The following is a 15,736-nucleotide window of genomic DNA, read 5'->3' as shown; positions in this document are numbered from 1 at the left end:
TGAGGGTCGGAACTTTGAATGTTGGCAGTATGACTGGTATAGGGAGAGAGCTAATTGATATAATGGAAAGAAGGAAGGTTGGTATATTGTGTGCGCAAGAGACCAGATGGAAGGGGAGTAAGGCTAGGTGTATCTGAGGCGGGTTCAAATTGTTTTATCATGGTGTGGATGGGAGGAGAAATGGCATAGGAGTTATTCTGAAGGAACAGTATGCGAAGAGTGTTTTGGAGGTGAAAAGCGTGTCAGATAGAGTGATGTTTATGAAGCTGGAAATTGATGGTGTAATGATGAATGTGGTTAGTGCATATGCTCCACAAGTTGGGTGTGCAATGGATGAGAAAGAAAAATTTTGGAGTGAATTGAATGAAGTGGTGAGGACTCTACCCAAGGGAGAGAGAGTGGTGAGTGGTGCAGATTTCAATGGGCATGTTGGTGAAGGGAACAGAGGGTATGAGGAAGTGATGGGTAGGTATGGTGTTAAAGGAATGCAGAAGGTAGTGGATTTTGCAAAAAGGATGGACATGGCTGTGGTGAACACATTTTAACAAGAGGGAAGAGCATAGGGTGACATACAAGAGTGGAGGAAGATGCACACAGGTGGATTATAACTTATGTAGGCTGGCCAGTTTGAAGGAGATTGGAGACAGTAAAGTGGTGACCGGAGAAAGTGTAGTTAGGCAGCATAGAATGGTGGTTTGTAGGATGACGTTGGTGATCAAGAAGAGGAGGAGTGTGAGGGCAGTACCAAGGCTCAAATGGTGAAAACTGAAAAAGGGCAATTGTGATGTGGAGTTCAGGGATGAGTTAAGACGGGCACTGGGTGGCAGTAAAGTTACCAAATAGCTGGGTAACTACAGCAGAGCTAGTAAGGGAGACAGCTAGAAAGGTGCTTGGTATCACATGGGGACAGAGGAAGGACGACAAGGAGACATAGTGGTGGAATGAGGAAGTACAGAAGAGTATACAGGCAAAGAGGTTGCCAAAGAAGTGGGATTGTCAGAGAGATGAAGTAAACAGGAGTATAAGGAGATGAGGTGCATGGCAAACAGAGAGGTGGCGAAGGCCAAGGATAAGGCATACGAAGAGTTATATGAAAGGTTGGACACGAAGGAGGGAGAAAAGGACCTGTACCGATTGGCTAGACAGAGGGACCGAGCTAGGAAAGATGTGCAGCAGGTAAAGGTGATAAAGGATAATGAGGGAAACATACTCACAAGTGAGGAGAGTGTTGATGAATGAAGAGAATGAGAGTGAGAGAAGGAGGTTGGATGATGTAAGGATAGTGAATCATGAAGTGCAATGGATTAGCAAGGAAGAAGTAAGGATAGCTATGAAGAATAGAAAGGCTGTTGGCCCAGATGACATACCTGTGGAAGCATGGAGGCGTTTAGGTGAAATGGCAGTGGAGTTAACCAGATTGTTTAATGAAATCTTAGAAAGTGAACGGATGCCTGAGGAATGGAGAAAGTTTTGGTACCGATTTTTAAGAATAAGGGTGATGTGCAGAACTGTAGTAACTACAGAGGGATTAAATTGATTAGTCACAGCATGAAGTTATAGGAAAGAGTAGTGGAAGCTAGGTTAAGAAGGGACGTGATGATTAGTGAACAGCAGTATGGTTTCATGCCAGAAAAGAGCAATACAGATGCGAGGTTTGCTCTGTGAGTGCTGATGGAGAAGTACAGAGAATGTCAGGAGTTGCATTGTGTTTTTGTAGACTTAGAGAAAGCATATGACAGGGTGCCTAGAGAGGAGTTGTGGTACTGTATGAGGGAGGAAGTCAGGAGTGTCAAGAGTGGTACAGGATAATGTACGAGGGTAGTGGGACAGCAGTGAGGTCTGTGGTGGGAGTGACGGATGCATTTAAGGTGGTGGTGGGGTTACATCAAGGATCAGCTCTGAACCCTTTCTTATTTGCAATGGTGATGGACAGGTTGACAGACGAGATCAGACAGGAGTCCCCATGGACTATGATGTTTGCAGATGACATTGTGATCTGTAGTGTGAGTAGGGAACAGGTGGAGGAGACCCTGGAGAGATGGAGATGCTCTAGAGAGAAGAAGAATGTAGGTCAGCAGGACCAAGACAGAATACGTGTGTCTGAATGAGAGTGAGGATAGAAGAATGGTGAGGATGCAAGGAGTAGAGGTGGCGAAGATGGAGGAGTTTAAATACTTGGGGTCAATAGTACAGAGTAACAGTGAGTGTGGAAGAGAGGTGAAGAAGGGAGTACAGGCAGGATGGAGTGGGTGGAGAAGAGTGTCAGGAGTGATTTGTGACAAGATGAGTACCTGTAAAAGTAAAGCGAAGGTCTACAAGAGGGTAGTGAGACCAGCTATGTTATACGGGTTGGAGATAGTGGCACTGACAAAAAGGCAGGAGTTTTGAGCTGGATGTGGCAGAGTTAAAGATGTTAAGATTTGCACTGGGTGTGACGAGGGTGGACAGGATTAGGAATAAGTGTATTAGAGGGTCAGCCCAGGTTGGACGATTTGGAGACAAAGCCAGAGAGGCAAGATTATGTTGGTTTGGACATGTGCTGAGGAGGGATGCTAAGTATATTGGGAAAAAGATGCCAAGGATGAAGCTACCAGGTAACAGGAAAAGAGGAAGGCCTAAGATAAGGTTTATGGATGTGATGAGAGAAGACATGCAGGTGGTTGGTGTGACAGAGCAAGAGAGAACAGGAAGAAATGGAAACAGGTGATCCGCTGTGGCAACCCCTAACGGGAACAGCCGAAAGAAGATGAACAGCACTTCGTTATCATCGGATATTTACATACTTGTCTTCTTTAATTCGGTTAAAATATTCGAGCAACGTAAATAAAGTAAACAAGTGAAGAATAAAAGAAAACTGCATTTTAATGGAGATTGCGAAATCAGAACTGAAAGCAGTCAGGAATGGGATTAATTCGATTTGCGTAAAATGAAATTGCAAGAGAAAACAGGCTTACATCGGGCAAGTGTGGCACTGGATAGATGCAAGTTTACTGGCACACAATGTAAAAGGCGCAATTGCAAATACCATCTTCTTACCCTCCACTTCAAACAGTGTTAGTATTGCCCTCTCTATGATGCAGTGCAACACATATACAAACGACTTCTATACGGTTCGAATATCAAACCTTACATCCCAATTTTACCCTCCGGCTCAAGACACAAAGCACAGCTATAAAAATAATGACTATTCTACTATGGCCACAGTGGCAACATTACGTAAAATTGGCACTAGCCATTTTATGGCGGAAAAAAAAGTGAAGGTCACGTGTCAAAGGAAAGCCTTACTTATCTGCAGTCTCTAAATGTGGGTTGATTGTTACAATTAACTGTTTAGGTCTGGGCTAAGGCAAATAATGAAAACGAGCACTAAAAAAAAAAAAAAAAAAAAAAAAAAACAACTCTCCCATTATTTAACAAAAAAATATGAACGAGATCAGCAAACAAATCAAAACCCCGTTGAGGTATAACAATCAAAAAAATTCTAATAAAAGCCAATCTACGATTACCATAACGTCTTTTTCAACCAAGCGAAGCACTCCTTACCCAATACACAATTAGTTAAATTACCTCCTTAACCGTAGCTGACACACAATAAAATACTTGTGTCATAATATTCGTAGTCAGCAAGTTACAAGAACAAAAAACTGCTTTGAACTGTCAAAGGTCATCTTGAACTAGTCCCATCCAATCAGTCTTATTGCGTGTACGTTCATTGGGCGAGACCGCTGTGCTTCTTCAGATTTACGATTACTTTTGTTATCTTTTCCTTTAGTTAAAAACATCTAAACCCGAAAAAGCACAGTACTTCGATATACAAAGATGTTCTCTAAAAATAATTTGGCTGTCGAGATTTAAATGACTAATAAGTTTTCCTTCGTTTCGACTGAAATGTTTGTCTCCCCTATAAACTGAAAGATAGTGGTATACTCCCGAGTATATATATAAATGTCGCGCAAACACTAGACGTAGTCATATTCAAGGCGTTATGATTGCTTTTTATGATATGTAGCAGTTTGGTGTTGGTATTTTTGAGCTAAACAAAAAGCACCCTACAGAGACCAATTCATTGTGCCATTTAAGTGATCGTATGTTAGAGTTTTGGCTGTAAAAAGCCGTAGTAAACGCAATCCTAACATAAATGTTTGGTACTTCTTTAAAGTAGTCACCTGGTGGTTCGGCGAAAGAACGCCAATTAGAAAAAACCAGGCAGGCAGAGGTTGCGCTTTACGAATAGCTATACCAAGGGATTTAACCCCCTGAATTGCTTCGCAAAAGTTAATACACCATATTTGGTAGAACATGTGAAAACATTGACTACTGTATGAAGTCAAATACAAACTTCCTTGTTCGTTAGTGACAGGAAAGTCTTGTGTAGTACAGAACCGTATACAATCTTCGCAGTCGAATTTTAGGAAGGGAATCCATAAGCTCATAAACCAGACTGTTAGGCTGTGCAGGAATTGTTTAGTGTTCGCTTCGACCAAAAGTAGTGTCGCTAAACGAGATGCTTATTTTGTTTGTCCTGTTTTTCTAACTTATGTACCTCGAGATGAACGGTGCGAACGATTCATGTGTCTGTATTAAAGACATTAAGCCTGGACTGAAAAATTTAAATGTCGTCTTTATTGTTCTGGAAATTGGTAAGTGGGAACACACGCCCTTGTACAGATTTTCATGTATTTGGACTGTAGTGGCCACGTGTTGAGGGAGGGGTATGTGGTAACTGAGCCGGCTTTTAAATGAAGTCCCGTGCTTTTCAACATGGATTTCCTGTTTCTTTAAGAGTCGGCTGATATTGCCCCCCCCCGCTACAGCTAAAGTTTTATGAAGGGTCCCTTTTATGACGTTAATATGTTCCTCATATTTGGAATGTCAAATTGAAATGGGTACTTCTACACTATTATTTTGAACTCGGTGTGCTGGTCACTGTTAACATACGAGTGTGAAGGTGTGCTCCCTATCCAGAGAGAACGCGAGTGTTTTATTACGTTAGTTGTGCTTGTGGACTTTACTAATTCACGCTTTTTTTGTACAGGTCGTGTTACTAAAACAAAAGATGGACATGAAGTGAGAGCGTGCAAAGTGGCAGACAAGACCGGCAGTATCACGATCTCGGTTTGGGACGAAATGGGAAGTTTAATACAGCCAGGGGACATCATCCGTTTGACAAAGGGGTAGGTATCGAGGTGTATCTTTGCGAGAAGGATGCAGTATCTAACTTGCATTGACTTACTATGTGGTGCCCTGTAGAAATAAGTAGAGTATTGTGTAACGTTTGAGTGTTATGGTGTGTGAGATGCTTAGCAAAGTGTTAAAGTACCTTTTGCGGGGAGTGATGTTTTCTTCTACATTTGGTTGGGGGTGGGGACGTGCGTTCTTATAGTGGCGCTTCCTAATCTGTAGTATAAACCCTACGATGTTCATAAATGTCCGTGACTAAACAAAGTGGATTTCAAAATTAACTTTGCAAGTTGTCTTCCACCCCCACACGTTCTCTCAAAATTGTAAGTTTGCCACATTGTATAGAGCATTCTTAACCTCTTGGTCCAGGAACTGTAGACAAAGTCTAAAGTAATGGGTGACAAAGGCCCAAAAATTTGGACATTGCTCTTATAAATTTAGCAAGTAGTTAGAATAACTGGATTTGTTCACATGCGTTTTCTCAAGGTTGCAAAGTCAAATGCAAATGTCGTTAGACTTCAAACCTCTGAGTAAAGCCACAACTTTTAAGAACAGCTCAAAAGTATGAGGTAAAAAGTCTAGGTAATCTGCAAAAATCATGACAGTTCAATGATATGGACTGGGGGGACATGCATCTCAACAACTTAGAGCAAGAAATCTGGACAGAGCCATATATAATGAGGGACAAAGGCTCAAAAGGGGGCAGATTTTAAATATTCCTCTTTCAAGCTTTGAAAGTTGACAGAATCAGTTATTATATTAGCATACATTTTCTGAAAAGTAGAAACACAATCTCAAATGTTTGTCATTTTCTGGCTTTACTCCTGAAAAATTTGCCAGAAAAACCACAATTTTGAGAAACTGAACAAAAATAAGGAAAAATCTGGACTTTCTGCAAAAAAAAAAAAAAAAAACTGTAGTTGTAGGTATCATCTGGGAAACGTATGTTTTTTCCTTTGTTTTAGTCTGCATATTAGAAGTTTATTTTGCTATCCCTTCTTAATTATGAAGTTTCTGCATTACTGTTTGGTTTGAAATTTTTTTTCCTGATAGTGTATTAAATGATCTGGCCAGTACCAGAAGAGGAGGGAAAAGGGGAGGGGAGATGACTCTCAAAGCTCTCTCCCCATTCCAGTTTCTGGAAATTTAGGCTGGCTGTTTAGTCTTGAATCTTCACCCCCTCAACAAAAGGAGTTATCTTGCATTCTTGCATTTTGATTTCTGCAAGTGCTGGCACACCTGTTTGTCACATGCTTTTTTCTTAACTTTAGTCTCTTCAGAATTTTTACTACCACTTCAGTACTGTTTCTTATCTTCATTCTGAATCCATTCTAGTTCACGCTTAGCCATGTTATTTTCTTCCATTCTTTCAGGTTTAATAAGTCCTACAGGGAAATGAGACCCATTCATAAGTGGGGAAGTATGCTCTCCTGTTATATTCAATTGCTTCTGGTAGCAAACACCACTCTGTATTTTTTCCGGTAGTGTTTTTTTATGTAATGACTTCCAGTACTGTTTCAGGTGTGGATTAGCTGTACCAGTACACTTGAATTATGACTTTATTTTCCCTATATTCTAGTTTTTGTTTTCCAACAGTTTCCAGGTCCTGGCTACTGTTTTCTTCCTTTTAGGTTTAATAGGTGTGTGTTCTTCCCTCGTCATATTACCATGTTGAGGATTTTTGGGTTATGGCACCCAAAGTGTATACATTTGCAGATGCATGTTGTGTATGTTCTGATTTTGTCCCCCCTCTCCTGTACTGTCTATTTTAATTCCTTTCCACTGCCTCGCCAAATGGTCCAGCTGAGCAAGTCTTCACCAGGTGAATCTTCTATTCAGTTCCTTATCTTGCATATTTGCAATAAATTTAAATAAGTTTAGACCTAATCTCTGCAGGTTACTGCACTATTCCATCTTGACCTTAACTCCTTGACCATTGCATGTTTTCTTCCAGTGTTCGTTTTCTCTTTCCACTGTACTGAAGTCTTTGAATCTCATTTGAGAAGCTGTGCACTGAATACAGACACGTTTTGTGAAAACTGGTGGTGGTCATGAACATATTTCCTGTTCTTTTTTGAGCTGCACAAGTCAAATTGTGGGTAAAATATATTTTGTCAAGGTGTGACCTGCCAAAAATTCAACCCTAACCCCTCTCCCAGTAATTTACTTGAAACTGCAATAGAATTAAATTCTTATTTTATAGCTAGTGTAGCATCCCCTAACCAAGGCTTCCCAACATCTAAACCCAACCCTGCCAACAGCCACGTATCACTACATCCACTTTCACCTTCAAAACTACTCTTAAACCATGCTCTATTTCAGCTGATGACCTTCCAAGTGAGTACCTTAAGATAGCAGCTGATAGCGTTGTATATCCTGTCTCCATTCTTAAGTAGGTCAGTCCAGGAATCCCATGTTCCCCTCTCCAGAAAAAAAATCATACATTATCCTTCTACGCTAAGGGAGGTAATTTGACATATTAACTTGAGACCTGCCTTATCTCCCATCTCCAAAATACTTAAATGTATTTAAAAGCAACTGCTAAATTCCTATCCCCCCACAAAACACTGCTTCCACCCCTCCCTTAGTGCTAACACTGCACTTCTATCCTTTATATAGATACTGCTAATAAAGCTAGAAATAATGGCAAATTAGTGTCCTTATTTCTAGACTTGTCAAAAGCCTTTTAACACAGGATGTCACAGCAAACTTCTGCTTCATATGTCCTTACTAGGTCTATCTCAGCCTAGCCATTCTATGGTACAAAAGCTACTTTTCTGATCTATAGAAGTAAGATGGTACACCTCGCTCCATACCTCCCAGTCGCCACCGGTGTACCACAAGGTTTTGTCCTTGGCCCTTTCCTCTTTAATATTCTAACCAGCATCCTTCACTCCCTAATGTAGTATGCAGATGACTATACTTGCACGCATATCAGACAACCTGGTACATCTCCAAATTAAGAATCACAAATGAAGCCACCCGGTAAAGGTTGGAAATGTAAAAGAAATAATGAAATAAAACAATCTCACCACCACATAAGGGGGTGCGAAGCGTGACAACAGTAAAATATTTATTTAAATGTAAGGGCAGCGCTTTCACTACAAACAGTAGCTTCTTGGTCTGAAGCAGCTACTGTTGTAGTGAAAGGGCTCACCTTGTGTTTAAATTAATTTTACTGTTTTTATGCTTGGCCACTGAAACATGCCTTTGTAACTCTCAACTCGCCCTCAAGCCCCCCCCCCCCAAAAAGTTTTCTCATGGAAAAAAATTAAAATTCTCTAACTTAATACAACCATCAGGGATGAGAGGATTATCATAAATTTGACCTGCATATACAAAATTACATAAAAAATGAAAAACTATTGTTGCTGTACAGAGCCAAGAACTCTCACCAATGTAACTAAAACTGCAACTTGCCACTACGTACTTCTTCCCTTTACTACTTTAAGGCATAACCTCCCAAGTGTCACAAAAAGCATAACTGGAACAATGCTGCAACAGGCTAAATTTGCAGCAAATCCTTCTTTCAGAACCCACTACTGTATAGCACTAAGTGGTTAGAACTTACCGCGTCAAATATATACAGATTTTTACCACCTATAAAATTTTCCAGCATCTGTCTGCTTGTCCAGTAATAAATACCATTTTACACAACTATGTTGTCATTTCATCATGACGAAATGACCAAAAACTCCTGTCTGTCCACAAACCTGTCAAATTTTCTGGGGTATGATCTGTACTTATACCATGTTGCAAAGGCCAATAACTCCTTATTTGTGCCTATCAGGTTAATACCCTCCCACCAGTTCTTTAAAACCACTGTGAAAGACTTCCTAGCCAAAATTTGGCTTTGTTCTTGCTCAACCCCAGGATAAACTGGATCTAATGCTCAATAGCCGTGTCATTGAATTTAATTTTCGTGAGACCAAAATCATGAAAATGAAATACCCAAATGGGAATTTTTCCCAGGGCAAATAAACACATGCCCAAACTAAAGTGAAACACCAGAGTAAACAAAACCCACAACAACTCCGGGATCACACTACTGTGTAAGAAAGGGCATGTGGGGCAAATGTTTACTTGCCTGGGAAAAATTTGCCATTTGGGTATTTTGTTTTTGCAGTTTTCATCTCACGAAAATGAAATTAGATATGGCTGTATTAGATCTGATTAAACTAGATCCCTAAATATGAACAAGTAACTGTTCATTCCTTACACCTCTTTCTGACTTTCTTCAATCTGTTTCTTTCCCCTGAAACTAAATGTATAACAGTTTTTTTTCTCAAACTTCATGTTGCAATTATTGTTTGTATTGTACTAATTTTTGCAAGCATTAAATTATTCATATAAATTGTATCTATTTTTAACTGATTTCACATTGTGTAATTTGGTATAATTAAACTGTAGATGTTTTTGTATTAGTTTTGAAAATTGTAAAATTATTCTTAATGTTTTTGTAATGACTTGGGAGTTTCTCTCCCTGGGCCCCTGCTGAAAATGGGCACCTACCCACTCGGAATTTCCTGGTAATACAAGTCAGTAAATAAACTAAAATATAAATGCATTGTAAGAAACGGTGAATGTTAAATTGCTAAAACTACCATATAATCTTCTGATGTGGAAGGCTGTGCCTCACAAACCAACTTCTAGACAACTTATAGTGCAGGAGAATATATTCATATTGCTTGCATGTAAACTCTTGCTGTCCAGCAAATCATGCTTACAGGCATGTTTTGACCAGGCATCTGCCTTCCTAGGGTAAGTTGCAACTGACCCAATGAAGTTACCTGTTTGAGTTTCTTGACAAGCTTGGCACTGGTGTGATAGCCAGTCAGAATACTTAGCTGGGGTCATGTTTGGGTTTGTCAGGTTTTGTAGAACCCTGTGCAGTTGTGGGTCTGTACTTGTATGACAACTGCAGGCTTTGTTTGTGCACATCTACATCTCTCATTTTATCCAAAGAGATTATAGCATTACAGTACAGACACTGAAAACGTGGGTCAAGTTCTGTTAATATTCTTGTTACTGGAGTAGCTGTGCCAGCACTGATTCTTTTACAGTCTGAGGTGGGGAGTGGTGCTTATTGGCTGTCACTAGCTGTTAGTGTTGTAGGCTCTGCCTCTGGAGTGTGCTGGGGGATATAGCATAGATGTCAATGACATAACATAGTTTCTTATAATTTGTCAGTACCATGGTCTGCATTGTAGGACACTACAGGAAATTGGCACACACTACCATGTGTACACAGCGTGCTGGGTAGTTTCTTATCCTTGCTAAGATGCACGACATTTATTAACTTGGTTTCTTTTTGTTGGTTTTGTACCTTGTCTTGAAGCATATTGGAAGTATGCAACAGTGAATGTAGATCAAGAATTGTACATAGCCTAGTACTATACTATGAAACTATCTGCCCTGGGGCATTTGTAAGCCTAGCCATAGTGATGTGGCTTTTGCCACCCCATGAAATGGTACAAAAAATGTACAGAATAAATTTAGAATACCGTGCCTCTGTCTAGTAGTGACACAATGAAGGTCCCCTTATATAATAGAATTAGTTTACTGTGCCCCTGTCTAGCAGTGACACAGATGTGACCCCTGGGGTAAACTTACGATCTCCCATCCACTCATCAAGGTTTCTCTTGAGAGTCAGTGAGGGGCTCTGCCTAATACGAACTGGGATCTTGTTCCAAAGCATGGGAAGCCTCTGGGTTATGAATCTATCCCTCCAGCATGTCCTATTCATACTTGTGCCGAGGTTTAAGTCTTTAGCTCTCGTGGTCCTGATGGATTTGGATTTTTTGAGGTGGAGCATGTCCATCAGATCCTGATTGGACATGGCCTTGTACGTCAGGCAGAGATCACCTCTGAGCAGGCGGTATGCTACTGAATAGAGCTGAAGACATGCAGGATGCTGATTCTTTGCCCCCCCCCGTTTGACTACAGGCTGGGGTCTCTCTGTGGAGCCTGCATGTCCTGTTGTTCCAATGTGGGCTTTCTTCCAGTGTCCCAAATGATGATGCATTGGTGAACTGGCACTTGGTTTGCCATTAGATGTCTCATCTGCAAGGGGGTGGTGTCCTATTTTCTCACTGCACCTCTGAATACTAGGATAGGCTCCAGCAACTCTGCATCCCTATGTGATTAAAGCCAGTATTGTAGAATGAACTAAGTTGCTGTGGATGTAAACGTGTCATGTTTATCACTTTTGTGTTGTATTTGTAAATGTGATTCTTGGATTTACAATTTTAAAACTTAACCTATTTTTTTATTTTTATTAGGTATGCTTCTATGTGGAAAGGCTGCTTAACACTTTATACAGGAAGGGGAGGTGATCTTCAGAAAATTGGGGAGTGAGTATACCAGAGCAAATATGTTTACTTTTGCTGCCATTTGGTTGTTTCATCTTGGACAGGTTTCGGAATTTTATTTTTGTGCTGGAAGATCAGAAAGGAGCTTCTATCAAAATAACACCCCGCAAGTGATGCTAGCCTACACATGGGGTGTCAGCAGTGATGTGTAGTACGAGTGGGTTAGGTGTAGTGGAATTTAAAATTCACTGACAGACCTTAATATAGCACTATGGACTGTGGTTCTGTAAGATTGTTTAAAAAAACTCCCACTGGAGTCCATAAGTCAAATTCAAAAAATGTTGTGGTACAGTATCAGAGAGCCTCCATCCTGCAACACAAACCCAGTAAATCCAGCTGTTGTCATACCGGGGGAAGATGGACTGCTGTCTGCAGAATCACTATCTCTGCAACTGAGAACTGGTTATACCTGGCAGTGCAGAAGATGAAAATCACTAACATTCTGTTAACCTTATCTCTTCCTGGTGTAATCTGATAGTTGCCCTAGTTTGTTGTGCACAATTGGTGAAAGCACCCAAAGATGGTATTTCCATGGCTCCACATGTATTAGCTGGCACTGCAAGGGCATGCTTGCAGTACCAGTATCTGGTTAACTGTAGCACTGCATGATGGGTAAAACTGCATGTAGTATTATATTGAAAGATATGCATGTGTATATGTATATACGTGTATGTATATATACATACACATGTGTATATATAGAAAGAGAAATGATATATGTATAGATGATATAGAGATAAATATTCAGATATGTAAATTTAAAGGGAGGCAAACAGTGTTGCTGTGCTACCAGACTGCAGTTTTAAAATAAATTTTTATTAAACTGGGTAAACCCACTTGATACAAGCATCCCTTTTCAGGGGTGACCTGGGGGCACCATCTAAGTGACCTGCTTAGTCATGCAGTAGACAAATGGAGGTGAAGGGAATCAAACTTTGCACCCTACTGCAGGAAGCAGGTTTTAACAACTTAAATCTACTACACTAAATGCCAGACCAGTATGGGGAATGAGCTATGCTAAAACAAATTTTCTGCCCTTTGGTTGTCAGCTTGACACAGTGGTCTGTGTAAGAGAGGTTGCTTCCGTAATGTGCATGCATGTTGTCCTTGGCTGGCAACTGCCCAAGCAGTCCCCCTAGGGGCCAGCTCTGTGTACTTCGGACATGGTACTACAGGCATGTATCACCCATATGATGCCTGAAGTACCAGATCAAATGTACAGATAACATACTTATTGGCAGTGTATGCCATTAACTTCATTGAATTTCTCTACAGCAGAGTTTGCTGCCAGTGTAAAAATGTTGCAACATAATGACCCCGGTTTATTTTGGAATGTGGTGTAGGTGTTTGCTTGTTTTAGCATGGAGTTACTGCCTAGGGCAGCATGCAACATGAGAAACTTAAGAATCCCACTATGGTTGTTGCTTTCTACTCTTAATATAAAAGCCAGAATTGGGTGTATAGAACATTATTGTGCACAAGCATGATTTTGCTTCACAGTTGCAAAGTTTGGCGTGTATGCTGCTGTTGAATGTCTAACATTTTTGAATGGAAGTTTTCTGTGTGGTTGGATAGGTGTTCCTGGCTGCTTTAAGGGAAAGCCCTTTTTTTCATTCTCTTATAGATGCCAGTCATTTCCAGTTTAGAACTGTACCTTTCAGTCTTTACTCTGCTCCCAGTGCATTCATTTTTTTCTATAGGTTACATTTGCACCCTCCTTCAGTTACTGTTGACCTTCAAGCCTTGCTTTGATCAAATAATGCCAATTTTTTTCTCTTTGGGGATTCCACCCAGATCAAATCAAGTGGTGTGTGTGGGGAGCTTCTTTCAGGCAGCCATTATTTTTTCTCACTGGTGTACTGCTTTTTTGAATGGCCCCCCCACCCCCTGATATAATTTTCGTGACCCATAATGCCTTCCCTGCTGTGAAGGCTGTCATCCATCTGTGGCTTAGCCTGGGGGCTGGCATTAAACTCGCTTTCTCTTCAAAGGATAATGTCAGTGTGGCTGGCTCTGCCCTTCCTGCCTGCCAGTGCACATCAAGCATGTGAGCCACTACTCACAGGTCAAAGTGCTGTACTTGGGGCTTTGTCTCTGTTTTTAGTGCTTGCTGCTCATAATGTGGTAATGACACACCACCAGTGTTGCTGCTAGTGTGCTACCGAGATATGGCAGTGTTTGCTGCTGCCATTCTCCTAGTTGGCAGGGTGTGATCTCTATGGGGAGATCTGCCTTGCAGTCTGCAGATAATGAAAAAAGCCCAAAATTGCATCCTAATACCATATAGCTTCTGTTGTTCCATGGATACAGAGCATATTCAGAACATTTCTGTGGTTCTGTTGGGGATCTTAACTGTAGAAGATCATATTTTATAGTTTTACTATAATCTTGTACACTTCATGTTGGGGTCTTTAGCATTTTTGGTTGCATGTTTGCCTTAACACTGTTTCAAATAGTCATTGTTTAGGGCAACTACATCAATAGATATGGCAGTGCATTGGATGCAGGGCTTTGACATTTTGGTCAAAAGTGAGTGCCTGTACGGCGTGTGCTTTAACACCTGAGTCTGCTAGGCATGCTTGTGTGCCTGCAAGGCCCATTTTCCTTATGGGGATTGGGTGCTTTTGTGGGACATCACCACATAACAAGCATATTGACAATTTCAGGAGTCCATGCATGCAAGTTGCTTGGAGAAGACATTGGTTCTTTTGAGGGTCTAAAAATTGCAACACTGCTGCTTGGGGGGGAGGTAGTCCTGACTGACTTGCTTTAGTAGTAAAGACCAAGCAGGTGGAGGGACGTGCTTGCATCTCTGTGGGAGTGGGGCTTATTTTTGGGACTCTGGATTTGTATTTTAAGAGAGTTGGAACAGCTTGGCTGACAACTTGATCAGGAGTTTCCCATCTTCTAACTGAATTCATATTGGATTCAGTGAGTTAAGGCTAATGCGTCATATGTCCCATGTTTCCTTACCAGCCTATACTAGGTGATCATCACTTCCTGATCATGCTTCTCAAAGGGGTCTTATAGAAAAGCATTGAAGTCATGCCCATCTTGTTTTTACTTAAAATTTTGCTCATTCTAATGCCTCTTGATGATGGCAAGTTATTTGGAAGTCTTGTTCCTAATAACTGTATTTTTGCCAGACACAGTAGTGGTTTCCTCTGATAAAATTGGTGACTGATTTTGGGATAAGTTCCATTATACTGTCTTTAGTTAAAAATGCTTGGATTTTTCTGTTCCTTTAATTGCTGTATTGTGTCCTTTTAGTTTTGCAGAAATTGTACTGGGTTTGGTAGCTTTTGGGCAGCAAAATATTTGTCCCATCTAGTAGCAATATTGGGTTATTTCAGTTTGTAAATTCTTATTTCACTACTACATTTTATGTGGCTTCTATATTGAGGGGAAGAAAGAAGGCTTTTTTTTCCTGTATAATCTGTGTAACCTTCAGGGTGTATTTTTAATCTCCAGTTGAATGTCATGTCTCTCTGAAGCACTTCAGCTCTTTAGCTCTGCCTGTCTTATGTAGAACTAGCCAATAAGAGTTGAAGTTCTTGTTTTGGAATAATCTCTGTAGTCTTTGCCTGTGATAAATAACATCCTTGTTTTGGAATAATCTCTGTAGTCTTTGCCTGTGATAAATAACATCCTCTAGTTGCAGTTTTGTCCATGGCCATTTCTCCCATAGTTCCTGTTTTTTTTTCTATTGTTTGATTGTGGGAGACTACCTTTACTCCGCAGATGTTCAGATATTTGAAGTTTGCTTATGAAGAAGAGATGGCATTCTTTGAAAGATTCCTCCTCTGGTAATGGAGAAAGCAGCACATCTGCAAATAGTTTGCTAGTGTTGCACTGCTATTGTAGGATCTAGGAGAAGTTTTCCAAAAGTTATTCTTGTGTATTGTGGTGGAAGTTTTCAGTCTTTTTTTAAATTAATTTTTTTTTTTTTTTTTTTTTTTTTTTTTTTTAGCAGGTTTCACAGAAAAACTACACCTAGTCAGGGTTTAGCACTGATAGCAGAGAGAGCTTTAGCAGACAAAGTCTGGTTAGGTGACATGTTTAGATGACATGTTTAGTCACACAGTAAGTTAACGGTGGCCAAGTAAAATGGACTAGACATTAAAACTACTTAATCATGAAGAACTGCATATTACAATGGGTCAAACGGCAGTAAATCTTGTGAA

At 40.4% G+C, this 15,736-nt stretch overlaps 1 protein-coding gene and 1 long non-coding RNA gene across 5 annotated transcripts in view; one reads left to right on the top strand and one right to left on the bottom strand.

Moving 5' to 3' along the window:
* Window positions 1-3,882, bottom strand: part of LOC122804964 — a 103,059-nt gene extending 99,177 nt beyond the window's left edge. Inside the window, exon 1 of the long non-coding RNA XR_006365257.1 lies at window positions 3,568-3,882. This is a non-coding gene — a long non-coding RNA (uncharacterized LOC122804964). The remainder of the gene's footprint in view (window positions 1-3,567) is intronic.
* Window positions 3,883-4,002: 120 nt separating this feature from the next.
* NABP1 (nucleic acid binding protein 1) overlaps window positions 4,003-15,736 on the top strand; it is a 61,770-nt gene continuing 50,036 nt past the window's right edge. For 2 of the 4 annotated variants that reach the window (XM_044075206.1, XM_044075205.1), the window contains exons 1-3: window positions 4,003-4,640; window positions 5,036-5,174; window positions 11,463-11,534. In XM_044075206.1, coding sequence (XP_043931141.1) covers window positions 4,538-4,640; window positions 5,036-5,174; window positions 11,463-11,534 — 314 coding nt within the window. In that variant the 5' untranslated portion in view covers window positions 4,003-4,537. Of the gene's footprint in view, window positions 4,641-4,758; window positions 4,949-5,035; window positions 5,175-11,462; window positions 11,535-15,736 lie in introns of those variants that run through there. The other 2 variants (XM_044075207.1, XM_044075208.1) reach the window with 2 other exon arrangements.

This window comes from Protopterus annectens, chromosome 6.part0, assembly GCF_019279795.1.
Source record: "Protopterus annectens isolate FY-2018-M chromosome 6.part0, PAN1.0, whole genome shotgun sequence".
In the NCBI taxonomy this organism is placed as follows: domain Eukaryota; kingdom Metazoa; phylum Chordata; order Ceratodontiformes; family Protopteridae; genus Protopterus; species Protopterus annectens.
Note: the sequence above shows the minus strand (reverse complement) of the source record. Positions and strands in the feature narration are given on the sequence as shown.